The sequence below is a fragment of the Plectropomus leopardus genome, chromosome 9, assembly GCF_026936395.1.
Source record: "Plectropomus leopardus strain MGB_pleo_1.0 chromosome 9, ASM2693639v1, whole genome shotgun sequence".
Lineage (NCBI taxonomy): Eukaryota > Metazoa > Chordata > Actinopteri > Perciformes > Serranidae > Plectropomus > Plectropomus leopardus.
Window position 1 is genome coordinate 6,901,110 of NC_142184.1, and position 16,799 is coordinate 6,917,908.

Below are 16,799 nucleotides of genomic sequence, written 5' to 3' on the forward strand. Positions count from 1 at the left end.
TTACTTACTATATTCTTCTAGTGAGTCTACATTTACTGTAACTGCTGTACACTACAGTAGAAAGTATAGATTTTGTGAACGTGTTTATATAAATGCTCGTGCAGCTGAAGTGTTGGTGAGTGGGCGACCTGCAGAACAGCGTATTGTAAAATCCCAAGGTCAGAAATTTGATCTGCTTGTGGGCAGAACGACTCTTTCTTAGATATTAAACTAATTATTTTTACTCTATTTCTTTCTCATTGTTGCCTTTATACTAGAACGCAGTATGTTGATTCAGCGCCTGCATCAACAGGTGTGTGTTTCTGTCACACACACACGGTCATGGGGAGCAGTTTGCATGCTGGCTCCCAGGCTTTTCCTTTTTTTCCCCATTAATGTGAGGCAGTAATTAAGGAGGAAGATTTGAGGTGGTCACTCAGACATAGACAGGGTTGTCGAAGGGTGACCAGACGTCCTATTCAAATGATTTTTACAATGTGTCCTGGCATCCCAATAGGAAACGTCTTTGTCTTGATAATGAGACACTGGACATTTGTTAATGAGGCAGAATTATACATCAGGACCACAGACAGGTTAGATTGTTTTTTTTTCTCACTCTGGCATCAAACGTGAGGGGAAAGCGCAGCAGCTGCCTTCGCGTCAGTGGATGAGCTATTATACGATGGCAGTCGTATAACTACTGTAAATTTAGATGATGAACTGGGCAAAGTGCTTTCTGTCCTCTGCCAGTCTAATAATGGGGGATTTACTGAAAAACAAATGCCTCATTCTGAACCACAAATGCTGAAATCCATTAAAGGAAAGCTTCATCCCACAAATGATTGTTTCCCTATCAATTACTCACCCTGTGTTATGTTGAATTCCTGAAGAAAACTTTGTATTTCTCAATGTTGCATCCCTCCATGGTGAATGAAGAAACCAAAAACTGATAAAATTCCTGATAAATTGAAGTCATAGGGGGTCTGCATTTAACAGCAGCAAAGCAACATCTAAATATCTGTTAACAAACTCAACTCGTGCAGTATAATCCAAGTTTAAGTTATCCAGTCGTTTGCTCAAAACTTTCCAAACAGACCGAGAGGGAGCTGAACAGAAAGAGAAACGTATTTATGCCTTCTTTAAAGCCAGAGTCCACCGTCAAAAACAGTAATTTTACATCACTGAACACAGGAGCTGCTGAGGTACTTTGCCTTGAGTTACGCAATATCTGTGTTTCCATCCTCCTATTTTATGTTCATTTTTAATTCGTGAATTTGATAAACCTGCATGGGAATGCCCAGAAATTCAAAAGAAGCTTGTTTTATCACACAAAAATATGTCTACATCATTCTACATCCATTGTTTTCTTTCATTTGAGGTTTAACGGGTGCTCATCATCGTTCATCTCGTCATGAGGTCATTTCGTTATGTCCTCTTCTTCTGCAGTGGCATCTGACTGGAGAATAAGTGCCAGTGCCAAAGTTTGTGCTTTATTTGGATAGAAACCCAACTAACAGAACAAACAAAGTTGCTTACCAACTTAGGCCGTTGTAGATCAGCAGCTCCCATGTTCAGAGAGGTAACATTTCTGTATTTTTCAATGAAACCTGGCTTTGCAGAGAGCATAGTTAAGTTTAACGATTTTCGTTCAGTTCACCAACAGAAAGCGCTGTCTGTTTGGGAAGTACTGAGCATACAACTGGATAAATCAGACTTGAATTATACTTCATGAGTTGTGTGACAGTTCGTAAACAGATGTTTTCAGATAGATTTGCTGTTTTTAGACGTGGAGCTGTGTGACTTCAATTCAGTTCTCTGTTTTTGGAATCTTCATTCACCGTGAAGGCATCCGAGAAACAAAGTTTTCATTAGAAATTCAATGTAACAGGGTGAGTAACTGATATACAAAAGGTCATTTGGGTGGTGTCTCTTAGTTTGGCTTTTTCCAGACAACAGCAGTAATGTAAGTGCGAATTTAAGTGCTCAATTTAACTATTATTATTTATTTAACTACTATTATTTAACTTTATAAGGCATTTCTTGTCTCTCAAGGCTAATTTTATACCACCTTTTCTGCTAGAATGTGCTAAATCAAGTGCCTGTTTTTATTCTTTCACTGTTTTAATTTGTTGTGCCTGTCACAGCTTAAGTTTTGTTTAATCAGGTATTCATTAGATGTTGATTCACTGATTTATTTATTAATAAATCATTTATCTATTAGAAACACAAATATCCACCTGTTTGATCTAGCCCATTTTCATTTCCCATGATCCGGCTTTTTTTAATAATTAAATCTTAATTGTAATGCTGGAGCTAGTTGAAATCTTTGATATGATAATACACACCATATACAGTTGTCACATCAAAAGAAAGATGGAGGAGTTTTTTTTTCCTATTAGAATATTAATAGGATTGAGCATTCAAACTCTATTAAATTGAACTGTGGATAATTAGTGACTGCTATATTACGATACGATTATACATTAAATAAAATGATAGGACTAACTTAAGAAAGCTGTGCCCTAGAGTCACAGGATATAAATGCTAAATTAAACCGCATTTTGTTCAAATAACGAAGTAAAACTAAATGAGGAGCCGCATGAGATTCAAACAAACTGCTCAATTAATAAACTTCACCAAAGGACCCGACCCCTCAAAGAGACAACTCACTTAATTCCAGCCCATCCTGCAGTCTTTTGAGTTATTTTTTTCAGGCTGCATAATTTTACATCCACACTTGATGAAGTTGTACGTCCTCATCAATGACTGTGGCTCATTAGTGCCATATAATTACAACACGATCCATCTCAGTGCAGTTCCTCATTGTGGCCACTGTCTCCCGGCTCCTGCGCTATAATGGGTACTTACAGAGGCTACGTGTGCCTTTGTGTGAGCCTCAGAATGCACACTGCAAATTAACACTTCTAATTCAACCCTCAATTTGCATCAGTAAGCATCCTTTTAATTATGAATCTAGAAAAGGATTTAACGGTTTTCGATAAGGTGCTAATATTAACGCGTCATGCATTAAAACACGGATTAATGTAATTACTTTAATCAATTATGATGTGTTGTGTGAGATAAATTGTGCTTTTAGTTAGTGGGCTGATTGTTGACATGTAAAGTCTTAATTACAGCTGATGAAGAAACTATAAAGTTGTTGTGATGTTGGTTATGGTTATGGTTATTTCACAGCCATTGTGACTTTGTATTTACATTTTAGGCAAATCAATTTCTATCATATATTGTTTGTCTTACTTTTAATGTGGCAGTTTAACAGATAGAGGAAGTATTTAACTGATATAAAGAGTTTTCTCACATAAAATTAGGCTGTCTAACATTTATGAAATTGGTGCTAGACCAGAGAAAACATAGGAAAAGGACTTTGGCATTTTTTTCAGCTCAAGAGGTAGAAAACCTAAAACTACCAGAATGCACCAGTCTAATGAACGCTCCCACTGATGGCTGACGTAACGGGAACGTTGGACACAATGGCAGCTGCCTGGTAACAAATGCTGTTGTATTACAGTCAAACGATAAGCTAAAACATGTTTCTGAGGCAAAAAAATATGCAAGTAAGTAACAGAATCTTGGTTTATATTTGATCACCTGTTTTTTCCAGCCTGTTTTCACTGTGCAGGAAGCAGCATAGTGGCCACGTCCTGTTCACAGACTCGCTATTACACTTAAACAGGACTCTAAAATATGATGCTCAACATGTTAAGCAAGAATTAGGCAGTGCAGTAACATCATTTTGATTCATATTTGATCAACACTGTCTTGTTTTCCAGTTTGACTTGATTTCGGTCCAAGAGAGAGACAGAGAGAGGACGGGTCTGTTTCTTAATTTTCTCTTATACTCATTTTGTCCATGATACAATGCTGGTTTAAAATCGGAAAAGTTTCCCTTTAAATGAGGAGGTTCCATGTAGATGCTCCTCATTTCCACTTAATGAATCAGCTGTTCCTTGGCTGTTGTGAAGCTTTCAAAGCAGGTGACAGGAGTTAACAGAAACAGGGCAACCAGTAAAAGACGTCAAAACAGCAGTGCTGCGTCGCTTAAGGATATCTTGGGCATTTTAATAGAGAACAATACAATCAAGCTGAAGTAATTAAATGTGGTGTAAGAGCCTTTAAATCAAAAATAAAGTAATCCCTACAAGTTATCTATTTTTAAAGACAGTAATCGTATACAAAATACCGCCAATTTAAACTGTAACATAATACACTTTGTCCTATTTTTTATTTTAAATATGTTACTTAAGCGCCTTTACCACTGCACGAAAACCACGCTAACATCTGGCTTTTCAATGTAATGGGAAAGTGTACAATTGGCATTCACGCCTGGGTTAGATGACTATGCAGCAGTCACTCAGACTCAGATGCAAATTACTCCGCACCAAGTTTGAAAGTGAGACTTAAAAAATATAAAAAAAAGAAGTAACCACTGTTTTCACTGACATCTGTCCAAGCTACTTTCTACTGTACCTTTGCTGACCTGTCTGTGACGTTTAAGGTAAAAAAATGCACACACACACACACACACACACAGAAAGGCATACTCGTCTGCTGCAGAGCCGTGTACCCACCTATGCTCTACTTGTGATGGAAAAGGACATAATGAGCGGGTTCACCTGCATTTAAAAAAACTTGCATAAACCGCTAATTTTGAAAGGGGGTATTAGTTACTTGTATTCTGTTCATCCCCAACAGAATATGGCAAATAGTAGGCTTTTGAAAATATTAATTTAAATCAGAGTGAAAGTGAAAAAGAAAAAGATTCTGCCTCATTTTGCTTTGTGTGGACGCTTAATTCCATTGTCACAAAATTTCTGTCTGTAAGAAAGTGCTCTTTCTCTCTCTCTGTCTCTTTCTCTCCCCCTGCTGCCTCCAGTCCTCCCTCCTTTGTTCCATTCTCGTTCCCCGCTCTTCCTCCCAGCGGACTCCTTCGTCACAGTAGCTGTCCGCTCTCTGATGTGCCGTTTAACTGTTACAATACAATGTTCAGCCACTCAGACACAGCTCAGTCTTAACCACGCTGCAATCCCACACAAACACCGGAGGACTGTGGTTTCCCAGAGACAGAAAACAACCAGTGAAATCAATATTTGTACCACAGCTTCCCAACTATTTTTCTCACCTCTGGTGCTTTGAAGTTTCCGTCCTCCTCTGTTGTTCCTCATTCTCTTGCAGTGGGAGAGAAGGTAGTGAGTGGTAAAGTGGGTCACCCCTCTGCTATAGTTGAGGAAAGACGAAGGCTCGCTCTCTGGTGTAAGGCTGTTTGCTGCCTTAGGCGCCGACATGACAGCAAAGGCAAGCTGATGGACTTAAAGGGCCAATCGAGCGCTTGAGAACCTACCTTGGCATAAACGCTGTAGTCACAGTTCCTCGGGGAACGAAGCAGTAAATATGACAATACAAGAATCCAGGCTTTTTGGCTTTGGTCTGTTGTTTTGAAACATAAAAATGCAGTACAAACAGTTTAACCCTTTGAAAACTGGATTGATGTTATTTTTCTTGTGGTGCTTTCAGAGCCATTTCACAAGTATTTGAACCCTTGAACCCAGAGCAAATTGGTTTGATATCTTTCAGAAACATGGGAATAAAAGCAGTGAGCAACTTGGCAAAAAATATCTGCCCTACCAAGTGGAAGAAAATAGTAGATAGTGGAAAATAGTATTTAAAAAAAAGCTAGGGAAGCCTTCCTAAGAACTTTTATTTATAAATATCACAATTATATATTTAAAAATATTTTACAGAATTGTTATAATTTTAAGCAGTGTTTAAAGGTGGTTTCCTTTTTTTAGGTTGATTTGTTTTTGTTTTATTGGGGGGTGGTGGTGTGTGTGTGTGCGTGTGTGTGTGTGTGTGGGGTGGGGGGTGTTTATGTCACTAGTGACAGTGATAGTGATATCCAGGGAATTAGAAAAGGCTAATTTGCTTCAAAACTTGGGGGGAAAAACACTTTCCCTTATCCAGGAAACTGATCCAAAACCTGAGTTACGACGGCAAAAGCTTGGCCTCGTTTTATTCCAACCAGCACAGCTCTGCCAGATATGATTTGTAGCTGACAACCAGAGTCTCCGGTGCCTTTTAAAGGAATTGAAGCAACTGTTACAGTTGAGGTGAGATGGTCTCTTCTTGATCTGGTATCAACAAAGTGGTTTTGCAGCTGCGGCGGTGCTTAGGTGCCACTTCCTTTTTTTTGTGGTGTACTGTGAAGCCAAGAAAAGATTTGCAATTCTCTCCTACAGTATTTAAGCTTTGCTACTATGTGTGTGTGCATATTGGTATTCCTGTACTTCCAATTCAAGATTCATCCCCAAGGAAATTTGTCTTGGACATAAAGGCTGCCACACAAAAATACAAACATAACAGGACCGAATGTTCTCAGAGGAGTAGAAAAATCCTCCAAGCAAGGCAGTCCAACAGTTTCCTACCTCTCACTTCAATGAGGGGCTGTTGTGGCGTTAGACATTAAGTTTAAGATAAAGATTAAAAGTAGATTTAGGGTTATTGTGATGTGCCCCCCCTCCCAAAAAAATACATATTTTTCCTCTAACCTGCAGTGCTACAAATCAATCTACATTATTTTGGTGTGAGTTGCAGAATTGGAAATGTCACCTGTGGAGATGTCTGCCTCCTCTTTATTATCATGGAACTAGATGTCACCTGACTTGTGGTGCTCAAAGTGCCAAAAAATACTTTTAAAAAATTCAGTAGCAATGTCTCTTTTCAGAAATCATGACCCGATTACTCAAGATAATCCACAGACCTTGTTGTGAGCAGTTTCATGTAGGAACCAGGATTTCTCAACACATTAATTAAATCATGATGGCCTGAAACGATGAAAACATATGCCACCACCAATAACTTTTCTATGACTGGTGCACAGTTGAAATATGTTTACCGTTTAGTTTTACATTGCACCTCAAGGAGCACAGAGCATACTGTGGGCACAGACAGAGCGGCAGAAAGTCAGGTGCGTTTTAAGTGAAACTTTACCATATATTCTACTGAGTCTAAAAGTCTGCAACAGCTGCTCCTCTCATCTTTCAGCTCTGAACAGATTCATTATCCACCCTGTAAGTCACAGGGTTGCTGAGCAAAAAGCAAGACCCTGAAAGCCCCGCCTGAGTTGCATTCACAGACCCGAACAAACCTCCAAATTTATAGAGGGGACACAGAATGATATAAAGGGACACACACACTCTAAAGAAATTATAGCCTAGCCAAGGAGGACGCCATTAATGTTTACATCTCCTACTGACACAAGCTATATTTCTGTAATCGAGGTGATTCAGTTGGCGGGAGTAGAAAAAGGATAAAGGTGCTCCACGAAACTGCCCACAAAAAGTTCTGTGGATTAGCTTGTGTAACCAGGTCATGATTTCTGCAAAGAAACATTGCTGTTGAGTTTTAAATTTATTTATTTTTTTGGTACATTGAGCACCACAGGCTGAGTGCCATCTAGTTCCATTATATTGGAGGGAGGGCAGACATCTCTACAGCCAATATCTCAAACACTCGGCACACTTGATAAATGGCACTGCAGGCAAGAGGAAAAATATGTATTTTTGATTTCGGGATGAACTGTCCCTTTAAAGTTAGGTCTATAATAATGAAGGGTGTGTGTTAGGGTTATGCAATAAACATCAAAGTAAGCCTCTACATGTTGAGTAAATCATATTCATGAATGTGTTTTGTTGTCTCTCTTCATTCCAGGAAACTACTATGGGACCCCTAAACCTCCTGCAGAGCCGAGCCCAGTGCAGCCAGACTTGGTGGACCAGGTCCTGTTTGATGAGGAATTCGACACGGAGGTCCAGCGAAAACGCACAACCTCCGTTAGTAAGATGGACAGAAAGGACAGCGCCGCACCAGAGGAGGAAGAGGAAGATGAGAGGCCTCCCATGGTCAACGGCCTGGCTGGTGAGAAACACTATTGTCTATTTATTTTTGTGTTCCTGCATTTCTAACTGCTAGTTATAATGCAGCTGTGCTTCATACCGCTTTTCCGCAAATTTAAACCCCAGCAGTTTTTTGTTTACTCGGTTTCATGTCGTTTTTTTTCAGCCGTTCATTATATTATTCTCAGAATGCAAAACAGCAGGACCTTTTTTCTCTCCTCCTTATCATTCTTTTCTCCAAACAAACATTGTCAGGATTAGCTGTTCTGCATGCAAGGTCAGCACTAAATCACAGCCCTGCAATGTCAAGAAGTAGTCAAAGTCTGGCTGAGATCAATAGCAGCAATCTCTCGGTTAGAAGGATAGACTTTGTCCTTGTTTGATTCCCCCACAAGGATATCCTCACATGGCTCGTGGCACAAACTAAATCACAGCATGTTGCAGCTAATGATGAATGCATCTCATTGTGGAAGTAGTTAGGAAACCTCTAACTGCTGTGTTATTATAAAGCACTACAAAATAAAGTGGTAACAGTCAGAGCTATGGGCCAACATGTTACATAATAACACTCCATAATAAATAGTTTTCTCTTATCATACCATCAGCTGCTCTTTAACCAGCCAACTGAACAAAGTAGCAGCTTCTGGCCCTTCGCCGCTCCAGCTGGAGCCGGCTCCCTCAGCTGTCCTGTCCCTCTGTCATGGCTTCAATGACGGGCCTGTGACCAGTCTCAAACACACCCTGGCCTGGTGCTGTATGGCTCTTCCACTCCAGAGTGTTGGCCAAATGCACCACTCTGCACAAAAAAAGACCCTGCAAAAACAGCTAATTACCAATGCCCGCTGGATTACATTGCCAATTTTGTTATGGGGTGTATTTTTGTGATTTTAGAGACTAACTAGCCAACTATCATGTTGAGATATTTGCAGCACAATTAGCATAGTTTAATAGGCTCTGTGCTGTTGTTCAGCATTGCAGGGGGAATGCAGTGTTGAATATAAGGAACTTTCTTTCAATTACACACACAGTATACGTATGTACTGGATGCACTAAGTTCTCTTTTTTGGCATATCGTTCATTGAACACACAAACAAACATTTCAACACTTATAAGAAATACATGCAGACTGTATAATTTAATACAATATAACAAGGGTTGGAAATAAGCACCATGACACCAGTCAGTGTCTGGTAAAATACACAAGAGGACGCTAGATTTGCTTCACTCAGAAAACAATGATAATCATGATAAGTGGCTGGTAGATTTTTTTGAGTCCACCAGCTACAGTGATTTAGATAAAAGTATATATAATTATAAAGGTTAACAGTAATTCTTAATCCTTTGGAAATCTGGATCAACATCATTTTTTGTGCTGCAATCAGATGCTTTCCACAAGCTATTTGACCCTTTGAAACCTGAGCAAATTACTTACATTTATTTTGAAAATGTGGGGAAAAAAGCAATGAACAAATTGGTAAGAAATGTCCTATAGATTGCAAGAAATTGGTTCATAAAATGATACATTTTTTTGCATTTGTATAGCACTTTCCTAGTCGTCCAGCCATTCCACACTACATGCCTCATTCACACTTTCATACATTGGTTGCCAAGGCTACCCTACAAGGTGCCACCGTTCACTCAAACACACACACACACACATACACACACACACCGATGGCTCAGTCCGGTGATACCTCAACATGCAGACTGGAGGAGCCAGAGATCAAACCACAGATCTGATTGGCAACAGTACCTCCTGAGCCACAGCCGGCCCAATAATAGTAAAGGGAAGGCTCTTTATTCTGTCTTGGCTACATGTCAAGCGCGGGAGGGGAAATTAGTCAAAACAAAAAAGAATCTGTGAGCTAATAGAAGTGCTCATCTCACATCCAGGAGCAAAAGAGAGAAACACTGTCAGAGACACATCATCTCTGTGGCCCCGGGCTGTAATGATGACAGCGCAGAGCCAAACTAAGAAAAAGACAGTCACTGTAGGACGTCACGCCTAATTCTGGAGTTCATGAGAGTCTCTAACGCTGTTTATTATATCATTGTTGTGACGTGGATGAATTGGATTGTTTAAGTGATGAGGAAAGGAGGTAGAGGAAGACATATGACCATGCCTTGAAGGTAGTTTAACCCACTGGAAAGTGCGCAACACCATTTTCCTTATGCTGCTTTCAGATGCCTTTCACAATATTTAAATCTTTGATCTCTAAGCAAATTTGTGTGGTTTCTTACAAAAACATTGGGAAAAGGCAATGAGCAACTTGGTAAGAAATGTTCAACAAATTGGAAGAAATATGTAGATTTAGAAAATTATACTTTTAAAAGCTGGAAAAAAATGTACAGGAAAAAACAGCAAAAAAGCAAGGGAAAATGTCCAGGGAAAAAAGTTAGGGAAATACAATATTTATAATACTCATAATCACATATTTAAAATTATGTAACAAGATTATTATACTTTTTAAGCACTTTCTCCATGCCATTTATGTTTGTTTTTTATCCCTTTTTCCACTAAGTTTAAGGTCATTTTCTTTTTTCTTCTTTTCTTTTTTCCTAATTTCTTGCGAATGTTTGGGTCAGTTCTCCTTTTGTTGCTAGTTCTCTTCTCCCCATGTTTTTGAAAGAAATCAAGCTAATTTACTCAGGTTTCAAGGAGTTAATAATAGTCCCACATTATTATAATTTTCCCCCCGTGTCCTTTCAGCATCACTTAATGAAGCTTGCACGCGCACATCTGCAACAGCCCGGTTTGTACATCTCTGCAAGGGCTGAAAGCTGCTGTAGCCTCCAGCAAGTGTCTGTATGCAGTCAATTATTCTGACTTTATAAGTGCAGAAGCCCCCCTCCGTGGTTCCACGATGAAAAAGAGGGCCCCAATTTCAACACAAAAAAAGCTCTTGGCTTCCTCCAGTCACTTTCCATCGCTGCCATTCAATTACCCGAGCCAAACAGACTGAGCATTCAATGCCATGATGAAGCTAGGTCATACACAGCCAGATGAAAACCTGCAGATAAGAGCCTCACACACCCACACACACACACACATGCAGCAGCCAGTGTGATGCTAATAGAGTTGTGATGTGGTGCTCTCAGCTGGGGGGCTGAAGCATTGGTCAGCTCTTGCCCTTGCCTGGGAGGCAGTTCCCAGTACATCGCTGCTGACATGCAAATCCTATGGCAATTGCTTCTGTCCTCTCCTCTGTGTGTGTGTACTCTCTCTGTCTCCCTCTCCCTCTCTCTCTCTCTACCCCTCTTCCTCTCTTGTGGATGCAACCGTCCACCCAGTGTACAGAGGAAGATCAACTCGAGCGACAGCAGCAGCAGCAGCGGGGAGAGATGCAAGGAGCCCAGAGGAGCTCCAATGGCGCCACATTCTCACCTCCTGTCTCTTTCTCCTTCTACCATCTCCCTCACCCTTACTCCCAACCCATCCCTCTGTCTGTCTCCATGCCCGTGTCCCTCACGCCATGCCGGGCCACAGAGCACAAGGACAAGGCGGAGTGGAGGAAGACGGTGCCCAGCTACAACCAGTCCGCCGGGACGGTGGACATGCGTGTGTGGAACACACAGGATGAGAGTCAGGAGCCTTTGCCTAAAAACTGGGAGATGGCCTACACAGAAACCGGCATGGTGTATTTCATAGAGTAAGTAGCCTTTTTCTGCTACTTGCTTGCATTGTTTTGGTCCTATTACTCTCCCATTACATCAGCACTGAGCTAATCCAACTCCCAGTAGGCTCCCAAATCATCTCTTTTACCGCCAGGGTAAGCAAAATGTGTTGAGAGATCTGGCAGTGAGTTCTGTCTACTCCCCATCCAGCGCTCTCCTCTGTACTGTACCAAACCAGGTGTTGGACACGGAAGTTATCAGGAGGCTCGGTTGTGTTCTCGATTAAGTTTTTCTTTTTATTTCCCCTGTGTTTGATGTCGAGGTTTGTTGGCTGGTGCTAAAAGCAGCAGGCCCCGCATTGTTTACCTGGCCCCGTTAGTGTGGCAGCCAGTCAATGCCGAGCTGCTGACAGAGCCAGGTGCTGCTGCTCGCCGCTAAATCAATAGCTCATTCTGCCAGCCGGAGAAACAACAGGCTAAATGAAGCCCGCCACCCCTGACCTGCTCTCTCAGTTCTGCTCTTTATGATCTCCGCAGCTGCTCACTCTTTTCTTTCCGTGCTCCATGTTTGCCTCCTCATTTGTTACTCTCCTCCATTCTCTCGCTGTCTCTCTTTAACCTCAAAGGTTCTTCATAGCTTTGTTGAAATTTTAAAGGCTTCTTTAATAAGCCATTTCATCCCAAAAGATTAGAAGTCAGCCACACTCTCTGTTTTCGGGGAGCTTTTTAGCTTCGTTTGTTTGTGTTCGAGCTGGTCGAATAGCTCCTGGGTAAAGTGGCTCCTGAGAGTTGCCGGTGCTAATTGCTCGATTGTTGCAGCATCTTAAATGTTTTTATAACGATTTTTACTGCACCTAAAGCTACGTTTCCTCTTTGTATTTCAGTCACAACAGCAAGACGACAACCTGGCTGGATCCCCGGCTTGCGAAGAAGGCGAAGCCACCTGAGAAATGCGAGGAAGGAGGTGAGAATATGGCCCTTTACGCAATGAGACCATGCTGCAGGGCCTCTGCAGAGTCCCTTATTTATGCCACCTTTACATTTTTGGACCAACGATGGCAGCATCGTACAGCCTCTGTGTGTGATTTTAGACAGCATGCCAGAATCCCAGAAGCCAAAGAGGCATCACAGGCGTGACGCAGAACAACAATATCGGCCTCCAGTGTGACAGCCATGTTTCCCTGAAAAACTTTCAGTATAGTACCTTTTGAACCAAAAACACCACCTACGAAGAGGAACATAAACCCGAGATCTGTGTAGCGTTTCCACTGCAGGCAGTACTCGTACACGTGAGTGAGGTTGTTGTCACACACTACTCTTGCCAGAAGCACTCACTATATTTCCTCGTTCACCAGTGATACAGAGTGAAGTCTACACCTCGTTTATCGTCCACAGGACGGGGCTTCAGGCTGGAGTGAGAGTCTCTCTCGGTGGGATATTTAAAAATAGCGGTTGTGTGCATTGACTCTTTGTCAGACAAGAGCAGGGATTTTGTGCTGCTGTAGTGCACAGGAATGACGCTCTGCCAAGTTTTTTCTCTAAGTGAGGATTAGAAAATATGCAGTTCACATAATCCAGTCACATTAAATATACATTTTTACAAGATCTACGTATATTATTAAGTAAAACTGTTACAGTGATCTTCGGGGGATAATCCTCCATGTAATATATCATAATGGCAACTTCATTTTCTGTAGCTGCCAACAATATTGCTCCAAATATGCGCCCATGAGTGATGTTTTGTTAGCCATCACGTGTGTTTCTTCATTTTCTCCTCGTGTTTCGTCTCTCTTTATTTCGCCTGTTAGCTGGAATTATGTTTGCATAGAGTTTGAATCTGATATATCTAAGAACCACCAAGCAAGTCTGGCAAGAATTTTTTGACTTGAACAGTCATGGAAAAGTTCTGAAATTTTGACCATGAAAATATGTGGGAACCCTGCAGACCTCATTGTCTCCCCATTTTGTGGACTTTTTCAGCTGCTGTTCTTCTTTGAGTTAGCTGCTAACTGCTATCAGCTGGTTTTTAGTGGGTCGCACACATAACATGTTGTTAAAATGTTACACCCGCCCCGTCCTGACAGCTGTCTCTTATTATACAGACATCGAATAAGCGCCGTTACTCCCTCTGCTGCTGGCTTAAAGTCGAGAAAACTCTGTATCCCCACACCATGATCACTCGGAATAATGGTGTAACGTTTCCGCCTTGAATGGGCAATGTAAAAGGAGCTAATATCTGCAGATAGTTTGTATGGTATTAACATTAGCATTTGCACTTACGCCCCTCGGTTCCCATTCATATACTCCCCTCCCCACCCACAATCTACTTCCACTCCATCCCAACTCCCTGCTGCATCGAGCAGTGTGTGCACCAGCCACATCCCAGCCTCTGTGAGGAGGACGCTGGCTAACAGACGGTGATTGAACAGCTGAGCGGGCCTGATCACAGTCATGCCGGTGACGCAGCACAAACCTCCGCTCTCCAGCCTGCCCCTCTCCTCCTAATGGCTTCTGGGACACATGCAGGGAGCTCATCAGTGCGGCATCTCTCAAAAGGCAATTTTCTATGGCCCCTCTTGCGTAAAGATCTCCTCTGAGCCGCGTGTGTTTGTCACACAGCAGCAGAAACTCAAGATGTTACGCACATACACACTGCTGGAGAGAAAGGCTGTTATTTTCCAGGGAGGCTGTGTAACAACTCAGCATTTCCTCCTTCTCTCCCTGCATCCTACACAGTGTGTATTAAGCCCTAAATACATAGTGAGAAATAAAAGCAGTCCTCCTGTTCTTCAAGTGTAGGTAAGCATGCTGTGAAGCTGCCCGTCAAAGAGCTACGTCCTTATTGTGTGTGTCCAGTAGTCCATGTGGTGCCTCAGCAGTATCTAAAGCGATTTGCGTCTGCCTTTTCCACATCTGTTCTCCCACCAGAGCTGCCCTACGGCTGGGAGAAGATTGAGGACCCCCAGTACGGCACCTACTACGTTGAGTAAGTAAACTTCTCCCTGCGCATGAAGGGACCCAGTGGGATACTGCTGTGAATTGTGGTGGATGTGGAGGAAATGGCTTACTGCTCATATTCACTCTTTCTGTCTCTGCTGAAGTGACTGTCTGAATGTTCAAACCAGGGTTTCAGTCTTCTATATACCCTTTTGACTCCTCTGGAGCTGTGTCTTCAGGCTGGATTTCACCAACTTCACTTTTTGCATTAGTTTTCTCAATATATATATATATATATATATACACATTTTCTGCAACTAAAAGTGGTATTGCTGAATTCCAAATTGGGGATGTCATGAGAACCAATTCTGAAGATCTGGTGGTACTCACTTTTTTCTAGTGCTGTGGGTACCATGAATGCAATTTTTCCAGTCCTGAAAGGGCAGCATTCACGCCTACAAGTAGGGATGTCAGTTTTAATTTTGCTAATTTTGAATGACCTGAAAATTTGTTTTAAACAAAAGGGGAAATATATTTATAATAATTATAATTGTACATATAAAGATATTATACATATATTTAAATGATGTTGTGCACTTTTTCAGGTCATTTTTATGTGTTTTATTGTTTTTATCTTTCTTTTTTTGCTTATTTTCAGGTAATTTTTTGTAACTTTATACTAACTTCTTGCTATTTTGGGGCCATGTGTTGTTAATACGGTTTCTCAAAAGTTCCTTTATTTGTGGTGGCCTGTTATGATTTAAACCACTACTCGCACAAATACATTTTCTATTTTTGGAGCTGGACTGTTCATTAGGAACGCTGTTGAAATATATATTTACGGTTCCATTATATCTATTGCACCACACTCTCAGAGCGCAGAGCGTATTGTTGTCACAGAAGGAGCAGTAGAACTTTCAGTGAGAGTGAAACTTAACCATTTATTCTGCTGTGTCCAAAAGTTTACGTTCACTCACAGCAGTTCTCATCCATCAAACTGATCTGATCAGCACTCATTAGATCAATAGATTAATTATCTATCAACAGCAGGTAAAAGACAGCGACAAGTGCAGCTGAAGTGCCAGCTCCACCTCAACTCCTCGAAAAGAGCAGACTATTTATTAATATATGTTTTCTGGCCCATAAAATCTCAATAACCCATTTGAGGTGGATCATCAAAGGTTAATAATAAAATGTGAACTACATTTTATTTCAATGTTTTTCAGAAAGGAGTCCCCGTTTAACCACATGGGATATATTGTTTTGTTTTTGTTTTTTACCTCGTCATCGAATTGGGTATTGAAAATCATGCATTTTCACCGGTACTGGTATCAACTACCACATCTCTGGTTTCATGACATGCCTATTTTAGAGGTATTTAGAGGAATTAAATGAGTGCATCTCAGGGGACCTGTGGAATATGTCATAGTAGCATATAATGCTATTGTCCATGAGGTAGTTTCCCACAGTCCTGCAGAGAGCAATTATGTCAGTACAGATAGCACTGGTGGGTACAGCTTTGTGTGAGTGTGTGTGAGAGAGAGAGAAAAGACGGTGAAGACAACAGACAATGAAGGTTTAGGGTCCCTGAGAGGGAAACAAGGGTGAGATTCCATTCTGATCAAGAGTGTAAACAAGAGCACAATGTCCCATTTTAGTCCAGTTGCTTTGGTCAAAGAGGGAGAGACCTGCAGGCAGGGGAGGGGGAATCAGCACGCCTGTTTATGCAAGAGGGTCAGTGAAAGGCTGCCTCTCTCCTGTCCCTGTCTCTTTGTCTGGCAAATTTTGTTGTGAATGAACGAGCGGATGCGACAACGTGACACAAAGTGTCATTATTTCCTCAACAACCAAACAAAGCACGAGGTGTGGCAATCAAGGAGCGAGAAAGTGAGATAGAGAGGAAATGAGAGAATGGGAATGAAAAAGAGGGGAATGTTTATCTCTTCAGACTTAATGGGGAGGGTATCTCTGTGCACTGCAAGAGCACTATTTGTTGAATGCACATACACACACACACACACACACACACACCATCAGTGTCTCAGCATGTGGCTGATTCACTGTGCAGCATCAATGCATTTCGCCTTCCCAAGGTGCTGTCATGACCGGGATTTACAACTGTTCAAGCTCATTAGGCAGATGAGCTACCTCTCCATTATAACCGAGGAGGGACGTTTCTCTCGGTAGCAGGAATTGTTTCAGCACACAGGTGTGACCCAAAAGTCATTAATTGTTTTTAGATTGAGTTTGGTGTAAATTCCCCAAAGTATAGTGGAAGCAAAGCTGTTCAGAACCTGGGCAAATTGGCTTGATTTCTTTTAAAAACATGGGAAGAAGGCAAGGGCAACTTTACAAGGAA

General features: G+C 41.4%; 1 protein-coding gene across 4 annotated transcripts in view; it reads left to right on the top strand.

Moving 5' to 3' along the window:
• Positions 1-16,799, top strand: part of magi3a (membrane associated guanylate kinase, WW and PDZ domain containing 3a) — a 170,504-nt gene that overhangs the window by 120,871 nt on the left and 32,834 nt on the right. For 3 of the 4 annotated variants that reach the window (XM_088081834.1, XM_088081835.1, XM_088081833.1), the window contains exons 4-7: positions 7,705-7,911; positions 11,377-11,539; positions 12,388-12,466; positions 14,419-14,489. In XM_088081834.1, coding sequence (XP_087937960.1) covers positions 7,705-7,911; positions 11,377-11,539; positions 12,388-12,466; positions 14,419-14,489 — 520 coding nt within the window. Of the gene's footprint in view, positions 1-7,704; positions 7,912-11,376; positions 11,540-12,387; positions 12,468-14,418; positions 14,490-16,799 lie in introns of all 4 variants that reach the window. The other variant, XM_042491298.2, reaches the window with a different exon arrangement.